We start from the raw sequence: 26325 nt of genomic DNA on the forward strand, positions 1-26325 counted from the left end.
CTATGTCCCCCTGAAGTCTGTTACATCCTGTTCACTATTTGCTACACTGCCAAGTGTTGCATCATCAAATGCCTTTTAAAGACTCATATAACAAACATTTTCTGCATTACCTTTATCAATCCTCTTTGTTACTTCATCAAAGAACTCAGTCAGGTTAGTCAGACATGATTTGCCTTTAACAAATCAATACTATCTGCCCTTTATTAACCCATATTCTCCAAGTGAGAATTAATTTTGTCCTTGCCAAGATTATTTGTCCTTTCAGTATTGATGTAATTACAGTATGTACTGCTTGTTAATATATGATGTACACCACAGGGTGTATTGTGTTAGTATTTACAATATATTCAGACTTTTAGTACTTAGTGTATATTATCTATTTTGGGTTTATTTGTTACACCATACAGTGAGAATTGTTACAGTCTGTATTGCTCTGGCATTTATTGTACATTACAGTCCATACTGTGTGTTTGTATGTGAAAATACTGACTGTGCTTTATCATATGTGCAGAATTTTCAAGAAATCACCTCTCTGAAAGATGGAAGCAGTTCAGCGACTGCCCTCCTTAGGGTCTCTGCACATCCACACCCTCGCTCAAAATCACCAGAGGTACCTTTGCTACACCCGCCCTGGCCCTCAGAGCTTCAACCTGTGGTAAGGCCATGAGAGAGAAGAAAACAATTTCAATCAAAGACATTATTGGCCAGTGCTAGCTGAACTGGGGATTCTAGGGCATAGTTATAGAGCCATTCGCATGTCCTGTTCTGCTGCCAATCAATGGGAAGTTACAGTACAATTCTGGGGCCAGGTCTTACCCTGAGTAGAAGTATGAGCCTCTCTAGGGAGGCCTCCAAACACCACATCATGCCTGGTACAACTCAGCTATAACATCAAGCCAAACACTTAAAAAGTACACAGATTGCCTGTTGGATTTTCTGTCATTTTAAAGAAAACACTCCTGTAAGTTTATAATGTTTTAGGAATTAGGCACACCCCAGGTATCTGATTTCCAACCTCTGTAACCCCAGTAACCAAAAACATCAAGAATTCTCTGGCTGTTACCTCGGATAACAAAAAGTCTTCAGCAATTCCAATACCCTCATTAACTCTTAATTACCTCAAAACGTCAGCAACAATGAACCTCAGAAACTCCAATAACCTTTAACCTCATTAACTCTAAGCAACCTGACTACAGAGAACTATGGGGTGATAGTTGGTATTGTATATATATATATATATATATACACACACACATATAAATGTATGAAAATAGTTAACAACAAGGAGGATAGGAACAGACTTCAGGAGAATATAGATAAACTGGTGAAATGGGCAGACACATGGCAGATGAAATTTAATGCAGAAAAGTGTAAAGTGACTCATTTTGGTAGAAAGAACAAGGAGAGGTAATATAAAATAAATGGCACAATACAAAAGCAGCTCAGGAACAGGGAACTGTGAGTGTATGTATTCAAGTCTTTGAAGGTAACAGGACAAATAGAGAGCTTTAAAAAGGCGTGGCTTTATTAGTAGAGGCATGGACTACAAAAGCAAGGAACCTATGCTAAAGCTTTCTGAAACACTGGTTAGGCCCCAGCTGAAGCACTGTGGTCACCTCGAGGCTCGAGCTGTGGTCATGTCAAGGCCTCAGAGACAGTGCAGAGGAGATTTACTAGAATGTTACCAGGATTGAAAGACAGAGAAGTTGGGATTGTTCTCCTTCGAGCACAGAAGGTTAAGGGGTGATTTGACAGAGCTGTTCAAAATTATGGAGGGGTTTGCTAAGTAAACAAGGAGGAAACAGTTTCCAGTGGCAGAAGGGTCGGCAACCAGAGGACACAGATTTAAGGTAATTGGCAGATGAACCAGAAGCGAAATGAGGAAAACATTTTTAACACAGCCAACATCATGATCTGGAATGCATTGTTAGTTAGGGTGATGGAAGCAGATTCAATGATAACTTTCAAAAGGACATTGGATAAATACAGGAAAAAAAGGAAATATTTGCAAGGCTATGGGGAAAGTACGGAGGTGTGGAACCGATTGAATAGCTCTCTCAAAGAGCTGGAAAGGCTGGATGGGCAAAAATGGCCTCCTCCTCTGCTGTACAATAGCATGATCATAGCTAACAACCCCAGTAACTCACTAATAATGAATATATGAAACAGAAGGAACTCGGAAATGGATTAATGTAAAAGTTAAACTCTCTGGCGTCCAGTTATCATTGTAGAAACTTCTGGGCTCACCACAGGAAAATCAGACTGCCCCACCTAATTCTGGACAGGTTATTAGTTTTGAGATTGTTAACTACATTAAATTATGTAGCAGCTATGCTCAAAATGATTTACATAATTCATTTTTAAGCAAAATAGTTAAATTTCAGAAAGTTTAAAATATTATCACATCCAAAGTTTTCACAACTACACTCCTGTCAGATCTTAAGGAACGCAGACTGGGGATATTTTCAGGATGAGATAATTCAGCATTTTGTTTTTTTAGCTGCATGCTGGGGGTGAGCTTCAGGAGAATGCCAGTGCTCTTCATGCTGTTCTGTGTGGGAGGAGGGCCTGAAAATATTTATGCATGAGCCACCTGCAAAGATTTGGCATACTTTCAGAGTGCTGTGCAAACATTGGCACATTCGCAAGGAGATTAATGCATGCTCGTGTGGGCTCTGTAAATCTGACACACTTGCAAAAACTCTTCCATTTTCAGAACCCGCTGTAAAGGTTGACACTTTGAAAAACCCCATCCCCCCCCCCCATGCCACACACACCCCCTGACCGCCCACCACCACACACACACACAGCTCCCCCAACACAATTAATATTGACCACAGGAATTTCATACCCATGTGAGAATTACAGGAGCACCCACAGGACTCCAGGTTTCACATCTGCATCTAGCAACACCCAGTTTGAAAATCACACAATTGTTGTGAAATTACATGTAGGACAGCTGTCCCCATGGGGCTCTGCCATTTATTGTCATTTTAAATCTTATCAGGCCAATCAAAATACCACAATCTTACAATTGGGATCATTCCAGGTATAAAATATTCCATCCTCTCTGCTCCCCCAGTTCCCCCCTGTCCTGCATCATAACTTAATGGAAAAGGCATGTAGATACACAATTCCACATGGAGGCACACAAAAGCACATTAAGATAATTGGCTGCCTACTCAGTTCCCCCTTTTTATTGGTCCACCGATCCCAGAATCATTGATGTAAACCTATCACTGGCTACTTACTACAATAGTTAGGTGTCGGGGAGGGGGAGGAGTTCAGGTCCACATGACACCCAAAGGATCAGTGTCCCCCTTGCCTTCTCACTGAGCTCTGAATTGCTTCTAATTTCTTTTCCTCCACTCCCATCTTTTTCTACCCACAATCTCTCCACCTCCATTATTGTTAAAACTTAGTCAGGTGACAGAATAGTCTCATCATTATTCACTTACAAGCTTTTAGTTAGAGACACACATTACATACCACACATCTCCACCAAATAAAACCTTTCCTTCTGTCTGCTCCTCTATATACTCTTTTAAACCCCAAAATAAATTAATTAACAGCCCCTTAAAGGGGCCTAACTCTCTTTATACTCAAACTAATTAGCCAATTGATAGCCCCTTAAAAGGGGCACTGTAACAAAAAGATATAACTAAAGAAAGTTGACAAATTAAATTAAAATGGCAGTTTGGGGGCTGATGATGCACTCCAGCTCCTGCTGTGCACACCAGCCACAGAAGGTCTTAACCAGATCACCAAATACCATGTGCTCCCCCTCCAGGGACACCCAAGCACAAATGTAGCCACAGAAGAGGGGCAGACAGTCAGGCCAAACACCCCTCTGCTCTTCTATACTTTCTTGTTTTGAGTACCAATTTTTAAAAAAATGGACTATTTGACAGACCCTTAAAGCGGCACTGTAATAAAAAGACAAAACTTTTAAAGGAAACTTATCAAATCAAATTAAAATGTCATTTTCGGGATGGATGATGCACTCCAGCCCCTCCAGTGTCCACCAGTCTCAGAAGGCCTCAAGTGGACATCCCTGTGCTTCTATCTACACTCTTTTGAAAAAAAAACACATCAATACAATAAACAAGTATAAGAAGTGGTGACAGCCACTATGGGGAACTGTAACAAAAATAAAACTTCAAAAGGAAATTTAGCCAGCTAAACTAAAATGGTGTTCCTGGGGCTGATGATGTACTCCAGCCCCTGCAGTCCCCACTAGTTGCAGAAGGCCTCAACCATACCAGTGGACACCACATGCTCCCTCTTCAGGGTCACCTGACCTCAGATATAGCCACAAAAGTGGGGCAGACACAGGCCAGACAAAAGCACACAGAAAATACAGGTGGCCTGGAAGTTTGTGAACCATTTTAATCTCCTAATCACACAAAACTATTTCATGCAACACCCTCTACAACAGGTCCCATTGGTGCTCCTCTATATATGAGCGCAAGAGTCACCAATTACTACCCATCACCTGAATACAATTAACATTCAATTGATGTACAATTAACATTTATGATCAGAGTAGGTGCAGGGAAATTGGAGATGTATAGCTTTCGGTGAAGAGTTAGCACAAGCACAGTGGGTCTGAATGGCCTCCCTCTCTGCTATTAGCTCTGTCACTCCTCCCTGCCTCTTGTGTGACTATGGTGAAATATAATTGATGGTGCAAATTTTCACTATTATGGAGAAAGGCAGGCGTTTGAAATTAATTCTTCGCAACTGAAGATTTGGTGTGTCTGAGAGATGGAATGGTCCTCTGAGGTCAGGAAAGCAAGTTTAATAAAGATGTTCAAAGGCTGGAATATGTGTAGGCACCTGAATCAGTGGACCAGGCCTTAGAGTCCTCAAGGAAATGAGCATGAGTGGCTGTGGTTAATATATGAGGAGCTCCATTCATACAGAGGCTGTGCCTGGACATAGCAAGTCAGCAAATGGCAGTAATTTTAGCAAGACAATGATAGACTCCTCAGTCGTGGAGAAAATGCTGAAGATAATTTCACAGAGACGGCAGAATTATTGATCGAAGAGGCAGGCGATGCACAAGCAGCCACCTGCATAGACTTAGAGGTAATCACACTTAGCTGGATTCTTTGAGGAATAAACAGAATTAAGAAAAATAATCCTGCTAATTATTGCCCTATTATGCCATTTAAACACCTCAAAGCACTTAGGAATCAACCTTGGCTCATTCGTAGCACTTGAGCCTCTGATTCAGAAGGTCAAGGGTATAACCCACATTTCAGCAGCTTGAATGTAAAATCTAAGCTGAAACTTCTGTGAACCATTAAATCGAGGCCCCTCCATCAGCCGTCTCAGGAGGGCGTAAAGGACCACATGGCTCTCTTCTCCTGATATCCTGGCCAAAATATACTCCTCAACCAGCACAGACCATCTGGTCATTTAACTTATTGCTGTTTGTGGCGCTTAGTTGTGCTCAAATTAGTTGCATTATTTCCCTGTATCACAATGGTGATTACAATGCAAAAGTATTTCATTGTCTGTTGAGCACTTCAGAATGTCCGGAGGTTGTGACACGCCCTATATAAATGCAAGTTCTTTTCTTATTTAAGACATGCTGAAAATATAACAGTGTATGCTGTGATTAATGTGCAAATCGGTCAGAAAGTCTAGGACATTAAGAGATATATTGTGAGTTGGGAATCTCCAGAACGCACTGGTTAATTTAATGTCATGCAAGTAACATCTCGACCTTCTCACCGAACATGCCACTAAAGGTTAAGTCCATTAATTTATAGCATTAAGTGCCCTTTTTAACAATGTGATAATTGTTAATTACTGCCAGTCAACCTCTCTGGCCTAGAAAGTGAACAATATAAACTGTGAACTCTCATTCTTTTGAATAATTTTTTTAAAAGCCTTGCATTTATATAGCATTTTTCCTGACCATCGGACATTCCAAAGTACTTTTGGAGTGTTGTTGTAATGTAGAAACGCAGCAGACATTTTGTGCACAGCAAGCTCCCACAATCAGCAAACTAACAATGATCAATTAATCTGTTTTTGTGATGTTGATGGAGGGATAAATATTGGCCTGGTAATCAGGGATAACCACCCTGTTCTTCTTTGGAATAGTGTCTTGGGATCTTTTACCTCCTGAGAGGGCAGACAGGGCCTCAGTTTAACGTCTAATCTGAAAAACAGCACCTCCTATAGTTCAGTACTCCACTGGAATATCAGCCTTGATTTTTTTCTTCAGCTCTTGAAATGGGACTTGAACCCAGAACCTTGTCACTCTGAGGCAGGAGTGCTGCCAACTGAGACACGACTGATACAAATGAATATTGCTGTACGAAAGCAAAATTCTGCTGAGGCTGGAGATCTGAAATAAAAACAGAAAATGCTGGAAATATTCAGCAGGTTTGGTAGCATCTGTGGAGAGGGATCCAGATTTAATGTTTCTGGCCTGTGACCTTGTAGATGCAAAGTCACAGACCCAAAATATTATTATTTTTTTTTAAAAATCTTTCACGGGATGTGGGCATCGCTGACCAGGCCAAGACTTGTTGCCCTTGAGAAGGTGGTGGTGAGCCGCCTTCTTAAACCGCTGCAGTCCATGTGGCATGGGTACACCCACAGTGCTGTTAGGAAGGGGGTCCTAGTTCAACAGTGAAGGAACGGCGATATATTTCCAAGTCAGGATGGTGAGTGGCTTAGAGGGGAGATTGCAGGTGGTGGTGTTCCCATTCATCTGCTGCCCTATTTCTTGTAGGTGGTAGAAGTCACAAGTTAGCAAAGTGCTGTCAAAGGAGACTTGGTGAGTAGCTTCAGTGCGTCTTGTAGATAGTAGCCACTGCTGCCACTGCAGCTTTGGTACTGAAACTGATTCTAAATGCGAGCTGATAACAGCAGTGGTGGAGGGAGTGAGTGTTTGTCTTGGGTGAGGTTCTAATTAAGCGGACTGTTTTCCCTGGATGGTGTCAAGCTTCTTGAGTGTTGTTGGAGTGGCACTCATCCTGGCAAGTGAAGAGTATTGCCTCAAACTCCTGACTTGTGCCTTGTAGATGGTGGACAGGCTTTGGGGAGTCAGAAGCTGAGTTACTCTCTGTAGGATTCCCAGCCACTGACCTATTCTGTAGCCACAGTATTTATATGGCTGGTGTAGTTCAGTTTCTAATCAATGTTAACTCCCAAAATGTTGATAGTGGGGGATTCAGCAATGGCAATGCCATTAAATGTCAGAGGAGATGGTTAGATTCTCTCTTGTTAAAGATGGTCATTGTCTGGCACTTGTGTGGCATGAATTTTACTTGCCACTTATCAGCCCAAACCAGGACATTGTCCAGGTCTTGCTGCATATGGACACATATGAATTGTTGCTAGCGATTTTGAAAAGGTCAGCTTCTTTAAATTATATTTCTTATTTTTTCATTCCGTCTCTTTTCTCCTCCCTCTATCTTAATTCAATTTCCCCCTCTCTTTATTTTATCATTTTCTACCTGATTTGACTCTAGTTCCCCCTCCTTCTCAGTTCCCCCTCTCTTTCTTTCTCAATCTTTGAACTGCACTGTTTAAGGAGATGTACTGTTGGCCCTGGCAATCATTAAGGTCCCAGATCCTGGTTCCTTTTGCCTTGCCATTATCAGTTCACATTTAGAGCCATTTACAGCATCAAAAACTTTTGTGTGGAATAGTGCAGAATGAACTCTAATCACGAACATCGTGAGATACCCTGCTCCAGAAAATTCTGGCCCAGGTAATTATTTTTCCATGTGCCATGTCTGCTTTTGTTTTGACCAATACAGTAACTACTCAATATCTACTATATCCACAAAGAGCAGCGTGTTGAGTCAAAATAGCAGAGAAATTCCTTGCGCTTCTTTAAATAGAGTTTTCGATTCTTGATGTCCGCCTGAACAGGGAGAGGGTATTAATAGGATCCCAGCTGGTTGGTGAAGCTGAGACCAAGACAGAGAACTTTTCTTTATTGAGAGAGTTTATTGACTTGTTCAGTCTCACACCTCTCCCCCCACTCCACCCAGTGCCCCAGCTATCCTCTGTTTATGTGTGCTCAAAGACAATTAATACTCACCACCTGTTTCTCTTAACCTTAACAATGCAATTGACAGGATATTAACTGAGGGGGTATCAGTTTAAAGATTCGGACCTCCATCAATGCAACACCCTCTCGATATTGCAGTGGGATGTCAACCTGGACTGTGTATTTACATCTGGACTCTGGACTCTGGACTCTAACTGAGAAGCAACTGTGCACTCAACTCAGCCACGCGCCATTCATCCAGTTCAGGCACACTCACTTTGAACCTTTACAGCTGCCAGAGGAAACTTATAGCCCAATACGCTGAGCTGTATACTGAATTGTTTGAGTTGAGTTGAGTTGAAGGACTTTCATTATGCTCCACTATGCCCCCAAATCTAGCTTCTCATTTCATTCTTGTGTATATGACTCGGTAAGATACAGTACTGACAGCTGCTGTCTCTCTTTTCTTTGCAGTGTTACAAATGTTGTGGATGTTTGGAGTACAGGTTTCAGTCCACAAAAGCTGGAGGAACATGTGAGTAGCAGAGCTGCTAATTTTCCTAATGTTGGGAGACTTTGATCGAATCATTGCATTGATGTGTTATTCTGCTGCTGAAAATTGGTCATATGTTTTTATAATTATGTGCTAGCAAAAACCTTGCATAAAGTGCACAGCTCCTATCCACAAACCTTAGTTTCTGTTGTCGAGATTTTTGGTCATGTTTTTGCATCAACATTTCCTTTTTAATTGTGTTGTGTAAATTGTCAGTGTAGCTCCAGATGACGACCACCAGATGGCCCCATCAGACAAGTTTCTGGAGTCTCTCCACTAACTCCTATATATCCTGTAATTGTCACACTTGCTTCCTGGAACACTTTCCTTGACGCACTTTACTCATCATGCTTTGCTGATAACATCCCGATTGTTATAAAACAGCAACAGCAACTCACCATGATCGATGCTATTGGGTATTAAGGGGAAGAACAAGAGAGGCCAATGTTCGAATTATGGTCTCACATCATTGCCAAGGCAGCTGTCACACAGAGACAGATTCTATTGGCTTAAAAATGAGTAAATCACTGTATGTGGCCCAAAACAGAGCAGGGTCCAGTTGTTCGTTGTGAATTGTTGGTGTGTATGGTCCTCACACATCTCTTATTCTAACTGTCCCTCTTTCAGAGCCTGTCCTCTGCTCAGTGTCTCTGCATGACAACATGTCACAAGTTTGAGAACCTGCATTGTGTGGAGGGGTTAATGTGTGTGAAAGTTTAGTATGTGAAGCAACAAAGAGGAATATTGATGCTCTTGCTCTTTCCTAATAAATTATCCTATTAGTTTTGCCCAGCTCACTCATTGCTGTTTCTCTTGGCCCAAATACCTCCTTCAGATGAGATGGGTTTACAGGATGCCTGTGATGTCTGGGGGATGTTTAATGGTCGTGTGACTGCTTTCCCGCATTCCCCAACCCAATTTAATCTGGCTTCATCTCCTGTAGCATGATTCACCAGCATTCCAATGCACTGTTTTAAACTCAACTTTGCACTTTGGAAGATTTCAATATTTACTTTTCTTTTACAGAAATCCACACATGGGGTGAAAACTGCTGAAGAATACCACTCTAGAACCAGGTATATAACTGTTACTCCTTGGGGAAAAAGAGAGTTGATGATGACTGAGGAATATAGGATCATGAGTAGGCCACTTGGCCTCTTGAGCTTGCTCCGTCATTCATGGCTGATCAGTACCTCAACTCCATTTACTTTTCTCAACTCCATATCCCTCGATACCCTTATCCAACAAAAATCCACCTCAGTCTTGAAAGCTCCAGAAGGCACAGCCTTTTGAGGGAGATTTCCACCAGCCAGTTTGTACTTCCTGATATCGCTCCTAAGTGGCTAGCTCTAATTTTATGACCCAGGTCCTTTGTCCTTCTCCAGCAGAGAAAGTAGTCTCTCTGCAACTACCCTCTTAACATTTTGAACACCTCGATCAGACCACCAGCATTCACTGCGTCTTCTCGTGAATCTTCCATGTGGTGGCTTTTACTCACCTACATTGGGGCCCTGACTGTTGATGCCAGGCAAACTGTCTTGACAAACATCTTACCAAATGAGAACATGGAGGAGAAGGATGATGCCGTGGAACTGGCATCATCTCAGCACTAATAGGTCTTGTAGTTAGAAGCATTTTTATCTATAAAAGTGGCACAGAGAACTGGGGCATCAACACACCCTGGGTAGTAGGAAGCAGCTCAGTCTTGTATCATCAACGGGGCTCCAGTCTCTGAACCACACTGTGCTTGGGAGATGCTGGGCCAGGTCACAAGGGGGAAGAGAAAAAATAATTGATAAACTTGTATTTATATAGCGTCTTTCATTGCCTCAGGTCATCCCAAAGTGTTTCAGAGCCAGTGAAGTACTTTTTGAAGTGTTGTCCCTGTTGTGATACAGGAAATGCAGCTGCCACTTTGCGCACAAAAAGCTCCACAAACAGGAATGTGATAATGACCAGATAATCTGCTTTACTGATGTTGACTGAGGGTTAAATATTGGCCAGGACACTGGGGATAACTGGGAATAGTGCGGTGGGTCTTTTACATCCACCTGAGAAGGGAGATTTGGTTTAATGTCTTATCCGAAAGACTTCGCCTCCAACAATGTAACATTGTTGTACTGCTCTGTACTGCTCTGGAGTGTCAGCCTAGATTATGCGCTCATGTCCCTGGAGCAGACTTTAAACCCCCGACTCTCTGATTCACACTGAGCTGTGCTGGCACCTGAACAAGTGGGAGTTTGCAGCACCTGCTCTCAGCCACTTGGTTGACCACAAATCAACTGCAACTTTGGGGTTGTGCTTGGGTGTAGAAAGTGTCTAAGCAGAGGGGAAGGAGCCAGCGAGAGATTAAAGTTAAGAGGAGGAAAGCAGATGAGATAAACAGAAAAGCTAAAAATGCATTGCAAAACCTCAGAAAGGAACGTTGTGACATAAAGATCTTTTCCTGACTCCTGGCATGACAGAACTATAGAGCAGGCATCAAAGTGATGGCTGTAATATCTACTTAAAGACACAGCCATATCATTGGCAACTTCTTACAATATATTGTGATTCCTACGGAGAGTTCTTTAGGTGCGTAATATATGTAATATGACCTGTTAAGCCACCGACGCTGATTAACCTTCTTTCTGATTTTCTCTTTTCCCTGGCCTCCCCTCCTCCCAGAAACTCACTCTAGGGGTACAGCTCCATGTTCCCAGACACAATGCAGCAGTGCAGACAGGTAGCCAATCTCCCTGTGGTAGCTTAGTGAGTGCTGGCAAACTAGTTGACAGGAAAGCCATCATGGCCAAAGCCCAATCCTGTCCTGTAAACACGCACAACTCCAATAGGATTAGCTGGACTGCGATCAGGAGTGCAAGGTCAAGCTGTATTCCACCCTCCTAACTGAGGGAAACTGCGATCAACTGTACTGTCCCGATCGCTACCTCAGTTGGGATGAGCTGTCAGAGCATTTAACCAAAACCTTTCCCACATCAGTCATCGGTAAAATTCTGAAATCTATTATTAAGGAAGTTTTAACAATGCACTTAGAAAAGCATAGTATGATTAGAACAAGTCAACATAGTTATACAAAAGGGAAATTCTGTTTGACAAATTTATTCGGGTTTTTTGAGGGTGCATCTAGTAGGGTAGATAAAGGGGAGCCAGTAGATGTACTATATTTGGATTTCCATAAGACCTTTCATAGGGTGCCACACAGAAGGCTAATATAAAAGATAAGTGCTCTTGGAGTTGGGGGTGATATATTAGCATCAACAGAGGATTGGTTAATGGACAGGAAGCAGACAGCAGGCATAAATGGGACATTTTCCTGTTGCCAGGTTGTGACTAGTGGAGTGCTACAAAAATCAGTGCTGGAGCCTCAGCTATTTACAGTCGATATTAATGATTTAGTCAAAGAGGAAGAGGGTAATGTATCTAAGTTTGCTGATGATATAAAGTTAGGTGGGAATGCAAGCTGTGAGGAGGACATGAAGAGGCTACAAAGAGATATAGGCAGATTAAGTGAATGGGCAACAAAGGAGGAAAGGAGTATAATGTGGGGAAATTAAGTTATTCAATTTGGTCGTGAGAATAGAAAAGCAGAATATTTTTTAAAAAGCATGAAACTTGTAAAGCTTGATGTTCAGAGAGACTTGGGTGTACTCGTACTAGGAACACAAAGTTAGCATGCAGGTACAGCAAGAAATCAATTAGGAAAGCAGATGGCATGTTGGCCTTTATTGCAAGGGGATTGGAGTACAAAAATTAAGAACTCTTGTTACAATTAGCTTTGGTAAGACTACACCTGGAATACTATGTGCAATTTTGGTCTCCATATTTCAGGAAGGATATACTTTGTTACAAAAGTATAATACTTTTGATGATATTATTCTGATTTATTGTAAAGTAAGTTTATGGGTGTGAGTACAGATGGTTTTGTCTGTGTGATTTAATTGCATTTGGAGTCAGGTAGACTACAAGCTTGAAATTCTCAAAAGATGTTAGTTGTAGAAGTGTGCTTGAAATGCTAATGAGTAAACATGAAAGCTGTCTTAGCATATAAGGTGTGAAGGAAATTTGCATTTTTAGATAAGTGAAAGAGTTATTTGGATTTCAAAGGGATGTTAAGATGTTTACAACTAGCCAGATAAGCAAGGCCAAGCAGTGTGTTTATTGTTCCCAAAGGTTACTGACAATTTTGGCAACATGAAAGGTTTTATATTATGGGAAAAGTGCATTTCCAAAGACATATGCGACAATGGAATTTACAGATTAAAGAGAAGGAGAAACATATATAAAGGAGAATGAAAGGCTATGTTGGAGGGGCCAGGTAAGATCTAACAGGGGTGTGTGAAACAACCTTCGGGAAGCCTCCAGCCATTTTTGCAAAAGTGTGCTGTGTCTAGTAACTTAAGTTGAAGACAAACTTTTGAAATTCCACTGTCAAGTGGGTAGTGTGGTAACTTTCTGGCTTGCTTTTTACATTTAAAATCTATTTTGGACTGTTATCTTAAAAGGCGTGTGTAATTGAGAGTCAGGTTAATTGGGAATTTTAGAATTTGTTATAGTAGTAAGTAATTATAGTCTTACGTATGTGCTTGAAATCTTTTCTTTTGTTAATAAATATTTTAATTTAATTTTTAAAATCTCTAAAGGTCTTAGTGGACTCATTACTTCCCAATCTAGTGCACACATCTTGTAATAAATACAAATTGCAAAACCATTGTGATAGCGTGGCCAATTTTCCCTTGCGGATTTGATCCACGTGGCACACATCATCTGCCACATCATAAGAACTTGCATTGGAGGTGGTATACAGCAGAGGTTCACTAGATTAGTCCCTGGGTTGAAGGGTTTGCCCTGTGATGAGAGGCTGATTAAATTGGGTCCACATTCTCTGGAGTTTAAAAGGACCAAAGGCGATCTCATTGAAACAAATAAGATTCTGAAGGGGCTTGACAAGATCGATATCGAAAGGTTGTTTCCCCTGGCTGGGGAATCTAGAACAATGGGGCACAGTCTCGGGATAAAGAGCCAATCATTTAGGACTGAGATGAGGAGAAATTTCTTCACATAAAGGGTTGTGAATCTTTGGCATTCTCTAACCCAGAGGATTATGGATGCGTCATCATTGAATATATTTAAGACTGAGGTGGAGAGATTTTTGATCTCCCAGGGAATCAGAGGATATGAGGAGCTGGTGGGAAAGTGGAGTTGAAACCCAAAATCAGCCTTGATTATTTTGAATGGCAGAGCAGGCCTGAGGGGCCGTGTGGTCTACTCCTGCTCCTATTTCTTATGTTCTTCCAAAGCTGTGTCGCTCAATCTCTTACTGAGCCAATTTAAGAGCTAAAATGGACCAACTGAATCAGAGAGTAAGGGATATAGGACAAAGGCGGGTAAATAGAGCTACATGGAGTTACATAACTTACATGACACCTTATCAAATGCTTTTTGAAAATCCAAATATACTACATCTAATTGTTTCCCCTTATCCATCCTGCTGGTCGCATCCTAAAAATCTCAAATGCATTTGTCAAATACCACTTCCCTTTCATAAATTCATGTTGATTCTGCCCAATTGTATTATGATTTTCTAAAAATCCTGTGACCACATCCCTAATATATTGGCTGGAAAACACTTTGGATGTCCTGTGGATGTGAAAGGAGCTAAAGGAATGCAAGTTCTTCCTTCCACCCAGCTCAGCCAGGCCACCACATGGCGCTGCCAAGTGGACACAAGGAAAAATTTGGGCGGAGTTCCTTCACACCTCTCACATGCTACTGACTGAAGTTAGTGACAGAGGCCAGGGAGCAGGACATCTGTCCATCCTCTAGGCTGGTCGGATTGCAGAGGGATTGGAAGCAGAATAAAAACTACTAACAAGAGCAACTGCAGACAAAATTTACAACTGAATCTATAGAAACGTCACTCCCTGAGGTTATTGGTATCACCTAGTTTATGGTGTGACCGCTGGATTGCACGATCTAGCCAAATAGAGAAACTAGCTCAAAATAGCTCCTTCTGTTCCTATAAAAGTTAATCCAGTGTGGCTGGAGCATTCTGGTCTCAGTAAACATTTTATTTCAATACTAAGCTTCTATTTATTTGGAAGGTCCTGTCAATAGGAAGAGAACTCAGTGGGGAAAATGAAAGGGTGGGATCATATACATCAATGAGAATGTCAAGTTAACATTGAGTGCTCGCTGTAATCAATCAGCGTTACTGCTCACTCTGCTGTCCCCACAGAGATGCTTTCCAGAAGGCCGCTGTCAGCATCACAGTCCTGGACAACATAATATTACTGAAACTCAGCCAAGATGACCTGGGACTCACCTTTGACCTCTACAAGCTGCCCATGTCTGAGGCTAAGATGGAGATCCAGTCTGTCATGTTTCACCTGGTGGATCAAGTACATCATCTAGAAAACCAACTGAAAGGTACGCAGGCAAGTGGTGGGGCAGAGGGGGGTTTGGTTGTGGAAAGATTGTGGGTGGGAAGGGGATGGTGGGGGACAGAAAAGTATTTGAAAAGTTCGAATTGTTTCCTTTTTGGGGGGTGGGTGGGTGCAGGGATAGTTAGTTTAGTCAGTAGCAAAGTTTTAACTATTCAGAACCTAAAAAAAAACTTGCTTGCATTTTAAACTCAATCTAATGATCACACCATAAACTAGACGATACCAATAACCTCAGGGAGTGACGTTTCTACAGATTCAGTTGTAAACCTTGTCCGTAGTTACTCTTGTTAGGAGTTTTTATTCTCCGTCCAATCCCTCTGCACTGCAACCAGCCTAGAGGACAGACAGATGTCCTGCTCCCTGGCCTCGGTCACTAACTTCAATTAGCATGTGGGAGGTGTGAAGGAACTCCACTCGAATTTTTCTTTGTGTCCTCTCAGCAGTGCTGAGCAAGGCGAAAGGAAGAACTTGCATTTCTATACCTCCTTTTACATCCTCAGGATGTCCCACATTGTTTTTCAGCCAATACATTAAGGATGTGGTCACAGGATTTTAAGAAAATCATAATACAATTGGGCAGAATCAACATGGATTTATGAAAGGGAAATGGTATTTGACAAATGTATTAGTGTTTTTAGGACCCAACTAGCAGGATGGATAAGGGCGAACAAGTAGATGTGGTATATTTGGATTTTCAAAAAGCATTCAATAAGATGCCATGTAAGTGGTTATTACACAAAATCTGGACTCCTGGGATTGGGGTGATATGTCAGCATGGATTCAAGATTGGTTGACAGAAAACAGAGTAGGAATAAATGGGTCATTTTCAAGTTTGCAAGCTGTAACTAGTGGGGTTCTACAAAGATCAGTACTTAGCCTCAGCTATTTGCAATTTATGTTAATGATTAGATGAAGAGACCCAGAGTAATGAGATAATGACCAACCAGATAATCTGTTCTTTAGTGCTTTTGATTGATAGATAAATGTATTCCAGGAGACCAGGGAGAACTAATCTGTTTTTCTCCAAAATAGTTCTATGACATCTTCTGTGTCTACCTGAGGGGGCAGATGAGGTCACGGTTTAAAGTCTCTTCTGAAAAACAGAACCCCCAACAGTGCAGCACATTCTCTTCAGAGATATGGTTACAAGGAAACCAAGGTTGGGAAAAATATATTTCAGGGTACACAGCATTTCCAAAAGACAGGCAGAATGGAAAAGGAGAAGTATCCCTGATAGTAAAGTATGACATAAGAACAGTGGCAACAAAGGATTTTGGCTCAGAATTGAATTTCATATTACATTTGTGAGCGACAGTCTCAGGATACGGGTTAGGACATTTAGGACTAAGATGAGGAAAAATTTCTTCACTCAGAGGGTGGTCAACCTGTGGCATCCTCTACTACAGAATGCTGTGGAGGCCAGGTCACTGAGTATATTCAAGAAAGAAATTGATAATCTTTTGGATATTAGGGACATCAAGGGATATGGAGAGAAAGCGGGAATATGACGTTGAGATAGAGGATCAGCCATGATCGTATTCAATGGCGGAACAGGCTCGAAGGGCCGAATGGCCTACTCCTGCTCCTAGTTTCTAAGTTTCTATGACATACTTGAGTCAAAAACAAGAACATTAAACATAAACAAAGCGAATTGCATAGGTATGAGAGGAGAACTGGCTACGATTGATTGACTAAATAGGCTAAAAGGGATGGTAATAAATAAACAATGGGAAACATTTAAAGAGATGATTCAAAACGTTCAACAAAAATATGTTCCATTAAAAAAAAACTCAGTAAGGAAGATCTATCCATGGTTTACTAGGGAAGTTAAGGATGCCATTAGATTAAAAGAAGAGACTTATAATGTTGCAAAGAATAGCAGTAAGTCTGAGAACTGAGAGAGAACTATAAAGCAGCAAAGGGCAACCAAAAAATTGATAGAAAGGAAAAAATTGAATACAAGGGTAAACTACCCAGGAATATAAAAATGGATTGTAAAAGTTTTTGCAAGTATATAAGAAATAGAGTAACTAAAGTAAACATTGGGCCTTAGAGGCAAACACAAGAGAAACTACCATGGGGAAGGAGGAAATGGTGGAGACATTAAACAAATATTCTGTGCCCGCCTCCATAGCAGAAAGCACAAATTATCAGAAATAGAGGGTAACCAAGGAGCAAATCAGAGTGAGGAACTTAAAGGAATTAATATAAGCAGAGAAAAAGTATTAGAGAAGCTTAAGGGACTCAATGCCAACAAATCCCCAGGACCCTACTTCCTGGGGAGCTAAAAGAGATTTACAGAATCACAGAGTGCAGAAGAAGCCCTTCGGCCCATCGAGTCTGCACCGACACACCTGACCACCCTACCTAATCCCATTTACCAGCACTTGGCCCATAGCCTTGAATGTTATGACGTGCCAAGTGCTCATCCAGGTACTTTTTAAAGGATGTGAGGCAACCCGCCTCCACCACCCTCCCAGGCAGTGCATTCCAGACTGTCACCACCCTCTGGGTAAAAAAGGGTTTCCTCACATCCCCCCTAAACCTCCTGCCCCTCACCTTGAACTTATGCCCCCTTGTGACTGACCCTTCAGCTAAGGGGAACAGCTGCTCCCTATCCACCCTGTCCATGCCCCTCATAATCTTGTACACCTCGATCGGGTCGCCCTCAGTCTTCTCTGCTCCAACGAAAACAACCAAGTCTATCCAACTTCTCTTCATAAATTAAATGTTTCATCCCAGGCAACATCCTGATGAATCTCCTCTGCACCCCCTCCAGTGCAATCACATCCTTCCTATAATGTGGCGACCAGAACTGCACACAGTACTCCAGCTGTGGCCTCACCAAGGTTCTATACAACTCCAACATGACCTCTCTACTTTTGTAATCTATGCCTCGATTGATAAAGGCAAGTGTCCCATATGCCTTTTTCACCACCCCACTAACATGCCCGTCTGCCTTCAGAGATCTATGGACACACACGCCAAGGTCCCTTTGTTCCTCAGAACTTCCTAGTGTCATGCCATTCATTGAATACTTCCTTGTCAAATTACTCCTTCCAAAGTGAATTACCTCACACTTTTCAGGGGTAAATTCCATCTGCCACTTATCTGCCCATTTGACCATCCCGTCTATATCTTCCTGTAGCCCAAGACTCAACCTCACTGTTAACCACCCAGCCAATCATTGTGTCATCCGCAAACTTACTAATCCTACCCCCCACATAGACATCTATGTCGTTTATATAAATGAAAAATAATAGGGGACTGAGCACAGATCCCTGTGGTACGCCACTGGACACTGGCTTCCAGTCACTAAAGCATCCTTCTGTCATCACCCTCTGTCTCCTAGAACTAAGCCAATTTTGAATCCACCTTATCAAATTACCCTGTATCCCATGTGCATTTGCCTTCTTTATAAGTCTCCCATGTGGGACCTTGTCAAAGGCTTTGCTGAAATCCATATAGACCACATCAACTGCACTACCCTCATCCACACATCTGGTCACCTCCTCAAAAAATTCAATCAAATTTGGTAGGCATTACCTCTCTCTGACAAAGCCATGCTGAATATTCTTAATCAAACCTTGCCTCTCCAAGTGGAGATAGATACTCTCCTTCAGAAATTTCTCCAATAGTTTCCCTACCACTGACGTGAGACTCACTGGCCTGTAGTTCCCTGGTTTATCTCTACAACCCTTCTTAAATAGTGGAACCACATTAGCTGTTCTCCAGTCCTCTGGCACCTCCCCCGTGGCCAGACAGGAATTAAAAATTTGGATCAGAGCCCCTGCGATCTCCTCCCTTGCCTCCCTCAGCAGTCTGGGACACCCGGACCTGAAGATTTGTCCACTTTTAAACCTGCCAACACCTCCAATACCTTGTCATTCCCTATACCAATTTGCCTTAAGAACCTCGCAGTATCTCTCCCCGAGTTCGATGCCTTCATCCTCATTCTCTTGGGTGAAGACGGATGTGAAGTATTCATTCAACACTCTAGCGATGTCCTCTGGCTCCACCCATAGATTGCCCCCTTGGTCCCTTATGGGCCCTACTCTTTCCTTGGTTATCCTCAGATTGCTGCAGAGATAGTGGATGCACTGGTTATGATTTTCCAAAACTCCCTTGTTTCTAGCAACATCTGTGGAAAGAGAAACAGAGTTAATGTTTTGAGTCTGCATGGCTCTTCTTCAGAGCTGCTTTGCTCTGAAGAGTCATACAGACTCGAAGCATTGACTCTGTTTCTCTCGCTCCACAAATGCTGTCAGACCTGCTGAGTTTTTCCAGCATTTTCTGTTTATATTTCAGATTTCCAGCATCCGCAGTGTTTTGATTTTATCACTAGAATGGTCTCAGCAGATTGGAAGTTAGCAAATGTAACACTGCTATTCAAGGAGGCAGAGAGAAAACAGGGAACTAAAGGCCAGTTAGTCTGACATTGGGAAAATGCTGGAGGACTTAATGCACTTAGAAAATCATAGTATGATCAGACAGAGTCAACACGGTTTTGCGAAAGAGAAATCATTTTTGGTAAATTTATTAGAGTTCTTTGAGGTTGTAATGAGTAGGGTAGATACAGGGTACCCAGGAGATGTAGTATATTTGGACTTCCAAAAGGCATTTGGTAAGGTATCACACAAAAGATTAATGGCAAGGGAAGAGCTCATAGAGTTGGTGATAATATATTAACATAGGTAGGTGATTGATTATTGGTGAGGAAGCAGAGTAGGGATAAATGGACATTTTCAAGTTGGCAGACTAGCTAGTGGAGTGCCGCTAGGATCAGTGCCTCAGCTATTTACAACCTATATTCATTACTTAGATGAAGAGAATGAGAAAATATCCAAGCTCACTGATGATCCAAAGCTGGTGGGAACCTGTGAGGAGGACACAAAGAGGCTGCAAAGAGAAATCGACAGATTAAGTGAATGGGTAACAAGTTGGCAGATGGAGTATAATGTGGGGAAGTGTGAGGTTATTCATTTTGGTAATAAGAATAGAAAAGCAGGGTATATTTTGAAAGGTGTAAAACTTTTACTCTTGGTACACAGGGAGATTTGGGGTACCCGTACAAGGAGCACAGAAACCAGGGTCACGGATAGAGCAGTTGGTTCCGGGAGACCATAAAATGTGGCCTGTATGTATTCGCTCGGAAGTCCGACCTCGTGACGTTATTTCCAAATTTTGCATGAGGTGTAACCCATTGATCCATCCAGGCTCGCTTGGCCAGGCAGGACAATGTCTACTTCCCATCCCTTGGGAAGGGTACTTCCTGCCTTACCTTTGCAGCCCAGAGGAGACTCTGGAGGGAGGAATCAGTAAACCATGGGTCACCTGGTGCCTTCCCTCTGCTACAGTGACAGCAGGGTCCCGATCAGCTCAGCTGGCATTTTCAGCACTCTATGTCAAGCAATCCTTTAAAACAATATAACAGTGCAGGCAAGACTGATGGCCTTTTAAATGTAGCGGCAGAACCTGCTGTTCAATCAGCTGCCACTGCGATCAGCGCCTCGTTGACTGCTTCCACTCTTGAATTTTAAGGATCCCGTGGCTCCCGTGAGTTGGTTGACCGGCTGCCATTTGACTGGCTCGAGCGGAAGCGGCACCCGCTTCTGGTGGTGTCGCCGAGGCCTGCAGCCTTCAAACAAAATTCAACCCATGGAATTAGTATGCAGGTGCAGCAAGTAATTAGATAAGCAATGGCGTGGTGTCCCTTATTGTACAAAAATAAAGATGTCCTGCTACAATTGTACAGGCCTTTGGTGAGACCACCTCTGGAACAGTATGTGCAGTTTTGGTCTCCATATTAATGGAAGGATATACTTGCAATGGGGAGTCTTGCGGTGCAGCGGTAACATCCCTACCTCTGGGCCAGAAACTCTGCGTTCGAGTCCCACTTCAGGACTTGCTGGCCATGGAAGGTGCGTATATAATGTGGCTAAGCAGGTTGATTATCAGCCTGTAAATCCTTCAAATACACCTGATGGCAGGTGGTAAGAGCAGGAGAGTTTCCTGTTCAGCAATACTTCAGAAGGGAACAACAAACCACAGCAGTACTTTTGCCAGAAATAATCATGGACCAATCGAATGGAAGTCCATGGTTGCCAATGCCCACTTAGGGCATGGTACCTGAAGGAGGAATAGGATGCTTGCATTGGAGGCAGTAAAGTGGAGGCTCATTAGATTGGCCCCTGGGGTGAGAGGGTTGACTTATGATGAAAGGCTGAGTAAATTGGGCCTATATTCTCTGGTCTGTAGAAGAATGCGAGGTGATCTGATTTAAATGTACAAGCTTCCAAACGGGCTTGACAGGGTAGACACTGAGAGGTTGTTTCCACTGGCTGGGGAATCTAGAACGTGGCGGCAGTCTAAGGATAAAGGGCTGATCATTTAGGACTGAGATGAGAAGAAATCTTTTCAATCAGAGGGTTGTGAATCTTTGGAATTCGCTACCCCAGACAATGCTACGTCGTTGAGTATATTCAAAGCTGGAACAGATAGACTTTTGATCCCTCAGGGAATCAAGGGATATGGGGAGTGGGCAGGAAAGTGGAGTTGAGGCAGAAGATCAGCCATGATCTTATTGAATAACGGAGCAGGCTCAAAGGGTTAAATGTTCTACTCCTGTTCCTATTATGTTCTTCAGTACTGTACTGGAGTGTCAGCCAAAATTTCATGCTCCAGTCTCTAGATTGAGCCTTCAGCCTGTGACCTTCTGACTCTGGGGCGTAAGTGCTGCCCACTGAATCATGCTGACCCCTGAAGAGATGCAGAGCAGCACCACGTACGTTAACCTTATTTCGTAAGGAGCTGAAATAAAAACAGAAAATAATGGAAAACTCAGCAGGCCTGGCAGCATCTGTGGAGAGAGAAACAGAGTTAAAGTTTCGAGTCGCTTGAGTCTTCTTCATACGGACTCAAAACGTTAACTCTGTTTCTCTCTCCGCAGATGCTGCCAGGCCTGCTGAGTTTTGCATTATTTTCTGTTTTCATTTCAGATCTCCAGTACCTGCAGTACTTTGCTTTTATTTTATTTTTCATAATGAGCTGGCTGCTTTACTCTGTTACCAACTCATCCTTGTGGCTGGTTCGAGCAATCAGAACTGTGAGGCAATGTTATTAATGACTGTTATGTGAATGGTAAATGACATTCTTTATTGTTAAAGTGATGAATAATTAAACATATAGCTCAGTGCTGTATCTCCCCCCTGCAGCATCTGAAGAAAGCCACGCTTTAAGCCTTGAAAAGACGATGCAGAGAACACAAAGGATGTTTCTAGGAGGTAATACTAGTCATGAAGCTCTGATACATGATCTTTATAGGTGCTAAACACATTGCTGTGTATTCCTTGCATTTTCTGGTTTTATGTAAGAGCCTGTCACTACTTTTCTCTTTTACTGGCTTCTTTCAACCATACTGCCTCCGTGATTGACCTGAGCTGAAAGCAAATAGACAGGCAAAAACCTCTCTGGGCCTGAATAAATGTCCATGGTTTTCTCTATGGTTCCCACTCTGCCATTTGCCATGATTTAATTCAAAATTATTTTTTTCACTGACTCCCCCGAAAATGTTGATTCTCTCTGAAGAAGGGCTCTGCAAGCAGTGGGAACCCCAATAGCATCTTGTCTACATGGTCAATGGGTAAGCCTTGATTCAAAATAAAGAGAAAGACTTGCATTTATACAGTGCCTTTCACAACCTTAGGGTGCCCCAATGGGTTTTACAGTCAATTAACTACTTTCGTAATGTAGTTACTGTTATAATGTAGGAAACACAGCTGCCAATTTACACAAAGCAAGCTCCCATTAACAGGAGTGTGACAATGACCAGATAAACTGTTTAAAGATATTAATTGAGGGATAAATATTGACCAGGGCACCAGGGAGATCTCGCTTGTTCCTCTTTTTTTCTATAGGATCAGTTAGGGTCACCTGAGGCGGCAAGTCAGGGTCTCAATTTAACGTCTCATTCAAAGGGCAGCAGCTTTGACAGTGCAGCACTGCCTCAGTATTGTATTCAATCTCATTGGAGGTGGCCTTCCAGTGACAGACTAGGGGGCCTTCGGAGCCAGAGGCTCCATGAGGCAATGTGGGGCTACATTCATCAAAGGCTGCAATCACAACCGAGACTAGTCTGCTTTCCCCTCTACCCTGCTTAGCTTAGCAGCCGAGATTCTAGTTATTTAATGAATGATATGCAGGCCAACGGGGCGTGCCTCCGTGTTGTTTCACTTTTGCGGTGCCTGACCTACCTCAGCGACACCCACCTCTCCCGGTGAGGCTGCCGAGGCTTCAGATCTGCCAGCCCTGTGATTGTGCTGGCAACATTGAGAGCCTACCAAACGCAGAGGCAGCCAATTAGGTGGTTGCTTCCCAGACGATTGCATCACTGCTCTCACTGCCAGCAAATATGGACTCATCCCCCCCCACCCCCCATTCCCCCCAACCCCCACCCTTTGGCCCTGACGCTAGGGTCCTGAAGTCCACAGCAAAATGCAGTTCCTAATGTCAGCAGACAGCTTTACTGGAGGGAATCACCACCTAATCCCTTCCTCACCCCACATACATTTGCACACTCGTGCATGTGTGTTGGGTACAATAGCATAATGGTCATGTTACCGGACCAGTAACCCAGAGGCCTGGACTAATCATCTTGGTTCATGAGTTGAAATCCCATCATGGCAGCTGGGTAATTTAAATTGTGTTCATTAAATGAACCAAGAGTTAAAACGCCAGTTTAAATGGCTGGATTGTTGTAAAAACCTATTTGGTTTGTTAGCATACTTTAGGAAAGGAAATCTGCCATCTTTACCTGGTCTGCCCTATGTGCCACTCCAGACCCACAGCGATGTGGTTGACTCTTAACAATCCTTGTAGCAGTTCACAGAAGTGGCAAACTGCCACCTTCTCAAGCACAATTAGGGAGGGCAATTCATGCTGGCCTTGGCAACAATGCCCAAGTCTCGTGAATGAATTGAGAAAGAAAGCATGTACATACTCTCTAGTAGACCAGTTGTTTGGATCCCTTTTGTTGTACAAGCTGAGATCGGGCAGCACAGCCCAGAAGGGGAATCAAATGCTGTGTTCTTCTAGGTCTATTTGACTCTGGTTCTCACAGTTCAGAATGGGGAGATAGAGGAATTAATATTCTTTATACATAGCAGATCATTGCTAGTGTTGAAAGTTTGCATGTATGGCAGTTTGGGCTCTTAGCCAATCATACATAATGAGGCTTGGCTGGGAGCCCAGACTCCCTTAAAAGGATTACCACGATATTGAAACAGTTGGGGAGAAGGGAAAACCCTGCCTGATTGGCAACTTGATATTGTTACCAGGAACTATTTTTTCCTGTGGTCTCTTTTGTCAGTGTCTTTATTTCCACAAAATGTGGAGCTGTCAAGTGCATTTAGCTTCTGTTATTGGTACTTTAAAGATCAACTTAATTGCGACTTTTATGAGTTTGTCGCAATAGCAGTTTTTTTTAAAGAAAATTATGAATGGGTGTTTTTTTAAGCAGCTCCACACATGCCATTGTTACTTTAGAGTTCATTGGTTATTTACAGAGTGTATACTGGGTGAATAGTCTTGGAAGTGTCATGAGTTGGTATAGAGAGTACGAGGGGCCATGGCGGGTGGGTGCAGGGCATGAGGTGGCATGCAGAGTGGGTGGGGGTGTGAAGGGTGAGGACTAGAGGGTCTAAAATATAAGCAAACAACTGTGAAGAAGTCCCAGAAAACCCAGGCGGGCCTTTTGAATAGCCCTGCCTCGGCACTCAGCTGTGCCTGTGGCCACCTCCGATCTGCTTCCGAGGTTGCCGGGTACAACTCCATCCTGCACCCCCACCCCCGCCGCCGGAGTGAAAGTCGGCTTTGACAGGGCACTTTCTGCTGAGGTGGGTCTGCTGAGTCAGGAAACTCTGCTGAGTTTCCCAACTCCAGCTACCCGCTTCGGTAGCGAAAATCCAGCCCATGGTGGATGAAATGTAGGACCAAGGCGTGTAAAGTGATACACATTTGTAGGAAAGATGAGGAGAGGCAATATAAATGAAATGGCCTACCGACTCCCACAGCTAACTCGACTACAGCTCCTCACACCCCGCTTCCTTTAAGGACTCCACCCCATTCCCTCAGTTCCTTCGCCTCCGTCGCATCTGTTCTGATGATGCCACTTTCCAAAACAGTTCCTCTGACATGTCTTCCTTCTTCCTTAAGCGAGGTTTTCCACCCACGGTGGTTGACAGGGCCCTCAACCGCGTCTGGCCCATCTCCCGCGCATCCACCCTCACACCTTCCTCTCCATGATAGGGTCCCCCCTTGTCCTCACTTATCACCCCACCAGCTTCTGCATTCAAAGGATCATCCTCCGCCATTTCCACCAACTCCAGCACGATGCCACCACCAAACACATCTTCCCTTCACCCCCCCGGCGGCATTCCGCAGGGATTGTTTCCTCCGGGACACTCCTCCATCACCCCCTACACCTCAACCCCCTCCCACGGCACCTTCCCATGCAACCACAGAAGGTGCAACACCTGCCCCTTTACTTCCCCCCTCCTCACCGTCCAAGGGCCCAAACACTCCTTTCAAATGAAGCAGCATTTCACTTGCACTTCCCTCAATTTAGTCTACTGCATTCGCTGCTCCCAACGCGGTTTCCTCTACATTGGAGAGACCAAACGCGTACTGGGTGACCGCTTTGCGGAACATCTTCGGTCTGTCCACAAGCATGACCCAGACCTCCCTGTCGCTTGCCATTTCAACACACCACCCTGCTCTCATGCCCACATGCCTGTCCTTGGCCTGCTGCATTGTTCCAGTGAAGCTCAACGCAAACTGGAGGAACAGCACCTCATCTTCCAACCAGGTACTTTACAGCCTTCCGGACTTAATATTGAGTTCAACAATTTCAGATCATGAACTCTCTCCTCCATCCCCACCCCCTTTCCGATCCCCACTTTTCCAATAATTTATATTTTTTTCTTTTCCCATCTATTTTTAAATTTATTTAGATCTATTGTTTCATCTCCACCTTTTAGCCCATTTCGATCCCTTCCACCCACCCCACCTGCACTAGGGCCATCTGCCACTAGCTTGCTTCCCTTAATGCCCCCATTAGCACATCCTTTAGATAATATCACCACCGTCAACACCCCTTTGTCCTTTTGTCTATGACACCTTTGGCAGTCTCTTCTTTGCCTCCACCTATCACTGTCCCCCTATCAAGCTCCCTTGTCCCACCCCCTTCTACCAGCTTATATTTCATCTCATTTCTATATGTCTTAGTTCTGATGAAAAGTCATACG

The 26325-nt window shown here is 43.2% G+C and overlaps 1 protein-coding gene across 4 annotated transcripts in view; it reads left to right on the plus strand.

The window, feature by feature from the left end:
- paxx (PAXX non-homologous end joining factor) overlaps window positions 1–26325 on the plus strand; it is a 43189-nt gene that overhangs the window by 10624 nt on the left and 6240 nt on the right. For all 4 annotated transcript variants that reach the window (XM_078550339.1, XM_078550340.1, XM_078550341.1 and 1 more), the window contains 5 exons: window positions 512–655; window positions 8498–8558; window positions 9603–9652; window positions 14815–15005; window positions 22237–22305. In XM_078550339.1, the coding sequence (XP_078406465.1) occupies window positions 540–655; window positions 8498–8558; window positions 9603–9652; window positions 14815–15005; window positions 22237–22305 (487 nt within the window). In that variant the 5' untranslated portion in view covers window positions 512–539. The remainder of the gene's footprint in view (window positions 1–511; window positions 656–8497; window positions 8559–9602; window positions 9653–14814; window positions 15006–22236; window positions 22306–26325) is intronic.

The sequence above is a fragment of the Cetorhinus maximus genome, chromosome 10 (genome assembly GCF_964194155.1).
Source record: "Cetorhinus maximus chromosome 10, sCetMax3.hap1.1, whole genome shotgun sequence".
NCBI classification, from domain to species: domain Eukaryota; kingdom Metazoa; phylum Chordata; class Chondrichthyes; order Lamniformes; family Cetorhinidae; genus Cetorhinus; species Cetorhinus maximus.